General features: G+C 34.6%; 1 protein-coding gene across 1 annotated transcript; it reads right to left on the reverse strand.

Annotated features, from left to right (window-relative positions):
* Positions 1–740: 740 nt before the first annotated feature.
* Positions 741–4794, reverse strand: LOC109702377 (olfactory receptor 7E24-like). Its single transcript, XM_020187734.2, has 2 exons — positions 4733–4794; positions 741–1683 (listed from the first exon to the last, which is right to left on the reverse strand). Exons 1-2 carry the CDS (start codon positions 4792–4794, stop codon positions 741–743), a joined length of 1005 nt encoding a protein of 334 aa, XP_020043323.2.

Raw genomic sequence — 4794 nt, forward strand, 5'->3', positions numbered from 1 at the left:
GTGGTCGAGGCCTTGCATAGTGAGCATGAAGTCCAGTGTTTGATACCCAGTAGTTTAAGAAAAAAGGATAATAACAGAGGGAGAGTTTGGAGGAGAAACACAGTAGCTTAAAAACTAGCATAAGCACAAGGTGTGTGGTGTTGAAGGACAATGTGGTTAAAGCAGATAATTGAAGAAATCCATTTCAGCTGATACTACAATAAGGCAACCTTTACTTGCCCACTATGGCTTAAAAATTTTAAAAACTAGCATCTGAATTATCTATGAAGAATTTCTACTCATAAGTAGAAAGGTCCACGTAAATCAGAATTTCTGGAAATGAAAACTAGTTATCTGTATTTTACTTCTCAAGGTGATTCCAATAAAAGACAAATTTAGTAATAGTGATACTCTCAGACATTGCCTAGTTAAGTTGGTACTAGATGTGGAATTTGAAGGAAACTACACTTAAGCTGAGAAAGCAGATTCAAATTTGAATTTTATAGAAAGAGTTTTGCATTTCACCTGGAGGTCAGGGTCTTTGCTCAGAAACTACAATGGTTGCACAGGTATATTGGCAATTGTGATTTTTCTGTTTATGTCCAATGTGGGCATAGAAGAAACAATACTTAGATCCATAAAATGGATAAAAATGAACGTTTTCAAACTAGACATATAATATGGCTAAAGAGAAAATGTGTAGTTTTGGATTATGGGATTTTCCAACATACTCTAGAAAAAGAATGAAAGTGAAAATGAGATTATATTGAACTGCTATGCAGTCTCCAGAGGGCACTTTGAATGTCCCTGTTCCTTAGGCTGTAGATGAAGGGATTTAGCATAGGGGTGACCACAGTGTATATCACTGAGGCCACTACTGCCTTCCTAGGGGAAGATGGTACAGCTGAACCAAGGTACTCTCCAGAAGCTGATCCATAAAATAAACAAACAACTGACAGCTGAGACCCACAGGTGGAAAAGGCTTTGTATTTACCACCTGCTGATGTGTTCCTAAGAATAGATGAAATAATTTTATAGTAAGAGAAAAGGATCCCAGAGATTGGGAGAAAACCAAATATAGCACCAACAAAATACATGAATAAGTAATTTGTGAATGAGTCAGAACAGGTAAGATTTAGGAGTTGAGAAGGGTCACAGAAGAAATTACCAATTTCCACATCCTTAAAAAAGGGAAATTGTAACACAATCAAATTGTGCAGCTGGGACTTCACAAGGCTAAACAGAAATGACACCAAAACTAAGAAGACACAGAAGTGGGAGTTCATAATAACTGGGTAATGCAGGGGGTGACATATAGCCACAAACCTGTCATAGGCCATCACAGTCAGCAGCATATCATCCATACATACAAAAAAGAGAAAAAGAGACATCCGAGTCAGGCAGCCCACATAGGAGATGACTCTGCTGTGAGATTGGATATCTGTAAGCATCTTTGGGACTGTGGAGGAGATGAAACAGATGTCAGCAAAGGACAGGTTTGAGAGGAAAAAGTGCACGGGTGTGTGGAGGTGAGAGTCAGAGCTGACAACCAGGATGATGAGCAGGTTTCCAAGCACTGTGACAAGGTACATAAGGAGGAAAAGTCCATAGAGAATGGGCTGCAGTTCTGGATACTCTGAGAGTCCCAGGAGATGGAATTTTGGGAAACTTGTTAGATTTGTGGATTCTGTATGTCTTGAACACCTTTAAAAAAAAGAAAAAGCTTGAGAAACTTAAGAGATGTTTAATAATTTGTGCATATTCTGAATTTAATAATTTAGAAATGATATATTCACAAGAGGCCATATATTTCAATATGTTTTTCAGGATATTTTCCTCGTTTAATTTTGTTGCAGCATCTAGCTGTGTAGCCCAGGACTAAACATTATGAATTTCCTTCCTCACAGTCAACATGCCTGGCTTCTCCATTTTGAAAAATCCACTCTTTCTATTACTGTTTATATTTTAACTTGTTGCATTCACCTGCTTGTATCACTTAACTATAGTGAAAAAACAGTCGCAACAATTCTATGATTTCATAAATCACAGTCTCTTATTTGACAAAGAATTGGAAATAATATGTAGTCTTTCACAGTAATGAACCCTCATTCTTAATAAATTAAGAATTTAATTACCTAAAAATTTGAATTCTTGTATCTCCCTCCAAATGATCCCATTGTTCCAAAGGAAAATATACTCAGGAATTCGTAGAGATTTCCTCTCAATGTTTCTGTCAGTACTGATTTATGCAATAATAAATTGTTTTCTTTAAAAAATTATCTCAAAAGTAATTAAAGATCATGTAAGTAGTGTGCAACACAGTACCTTTTGCTAATGAAATCACATACTTTACTTGGACCTACATTTTTAAATGGGATTATGACATTGCATATTCACTTCAAATACACTAAGTGATATGTAGCAGTGAATGAAGTAAGGTTATCATTTATTTATCAGGTTATTATTATGACAATACTTTGAAAATTTAAGCCTATCTCCATACTCCAAGAGTGAAACTTTCTCAGTAATCTGAGGTTCAAGCTACTTTTTGATTTCCAAAATTTTAATGCATTTCCCATTTCACTCTTAGTTAACTATATTTGGTGTACCAATAAAACCTTGGAATGTATAAAGTATGTTCTTTATTCTTGAGATATACAATCAAGTCATCTTCCAGATGGTCTAGACATATCCTTAAATATAAAACACTGAGTAACTTAATCTTGTACAGAGAATGGTAGTTCTTTGTGGCTACAGTACATGAGAAAGTGGATTGATAAGGGTCTCATACATTTAACAATTAGTCTCTTATCATTGACATGCTTAGTGTAGACAATGTATGTAAATCTTACCATCTCTCAGTGCTCATACAATTTACAGGAAATGACAGAATAACATGGATCTCCAATACCTGCATGACATCTTAGAGATATGTAGAATTTAATTAATGTTTGGCCCAAATAACTCTTCTCAAATAAATAATTTCATCATTATTGAAATATCTACTTTCTCCATGAATACAATTGCCTATGTGCCCTGGACCTTGGAGATATAAAATTTAAATGTGTCTGACCTAAAAACTAAGGTAGGTAAACCTATGCCAGTTTGCTCTTTAATCCCCACAAAAAATTTTGCCACGGTCTGTAAAGAAATTAATGATATATATATCATATTACATGAAAATATAGGGTTCATGTATTTAATATATAGACATAAACAAGTGGCTATTATTTTATCCTGATTTCTAAGGGACATTCCTGCAAGGAATGAAAGTTCAGATAGGAAACCATGAATGAGTTGAAGGAAACTGATTTTTGTAAGTTTGGTGATTGAATCATTGGGTGAATTCATGTTTAACAGAATATTTTTGATGCTTCTTCTGTGCCATGCAAGAATAGCTCTGGGGGAGTAGAAACGGAAAGTAGTCATGCTTTACCAAAAAAACATGACATCCATTTGTAGTGACTAAAATAGAATTTCCAAAGCATGAGTAGGAATATAGTAACTTCAGATTACACAATGTGTTAGTTGAAGGGTATGAAAGTTAACCTTATCTTTAATAATCATAAAAATATCTCAATTCTATTTTCCTTTTCACCACATTGGATTCTTCCGTTTTTTGTTTATTTCTTAATCAGTGCAGTAGTACAATCAACACAGATGAAAAAGTTATGTCTCAGGAATGCTAACAACTTGCCTATATCTTAGAAATAACAGATACTGCTTACGTCATAAAAATAATAAGTGGAGGAGGCAAAATTCAAAAATAAATTGTCATACTCTGTGCCTGATGCATAAAACATTTTGTTATTTCTCAGCCAGTAGAACATTTTAAGTTGAAGACAGAAGGTCTTTACCACAGATGTATGTGAGGAACACTTTTAAACACTTTTCAGGTTCCTGAGTAGCAATTAAATCAAAACCTGGTATTATGCCTTTTAAGACAGTGTGGATAATAAGAATGATTAAGGGTGTGGATAGCAGCAAGGGTATGATAGAATAATGTGCTTAATAATGTGTCCATCCCTTTTTGTGCTCTATGGCCAGTCTTCCATACTTGGTGCAGGCAGCTTCACCTACCGTAATCATTTGAGATAAAAAAGTCACAAAGTGAAGAATATAGCAAAGGTTCTATTCTTGAATTGACATGGAAGTGAAATGACAGGTTGGGGTTATTGACAAACTGTCAGGATTCTCTTGTTTTGAAACTTTGTAACCAGGCAGCTCAATTTAATCATTACTTCATTCTTTTCTATGTAACAGCCTAGTACAGACTATAAAAATAATTTGCTCTTTTATTTTCTAAAAGTAATTGCACTGTTTTTCCTAACAACTAAAAAAGATGGAGCACATGAAATGGGAAAAAAGGTGCTATATAGAATATAGTTCTGTGTCTTGCACATAGAGAGCTCACAGTATAGTTCAGAATTTTATGGTTACTGTCATCCTTTCTTCATCTTTGTTCTTTTTTCATGCTCCTTTAGGAGTGCGTAGTGAACAGTTTAAAGGAACACATTTTCTGCTATTTTGGATGAAATGTCTAAAGGGAGTTCTATCACTATGGATTGAACGCAAATTTTGAAGTTTTCTTGTATCCTCACTAAAAGAACATAATCTTCATAAGTCTTTACATGATATTTTTCAGACTGATATCTTCCCATCTGACTTCCCAAACTGTCATGTTTGTATCCATGATAAAGAAACATTATTTTCAATAGTGCTTGCCTCATGTTTGGGTTTTCTTTTCACTTACTTGTTTATCCTGCTTCTCTGTTGGGCCATGACCAAGGACTGTGGATCCAAAGATATCCCCAT

The sequence above is a fragment of the Castor canadensis genome, chromosome 14, assembly GCF_047511655.1.
Source record: "Castor canadensis chromosome 14, mCasCan1.hap1v2, whole genome shotgun sequence".
In the NCBI taxonomy this organism is placed as follows: domain Eukaryota; kingdom Metazoa; phylum Chordata; class Mammalia; order Rodentia; family Castoridae; genus Castor; species Castor canadensis.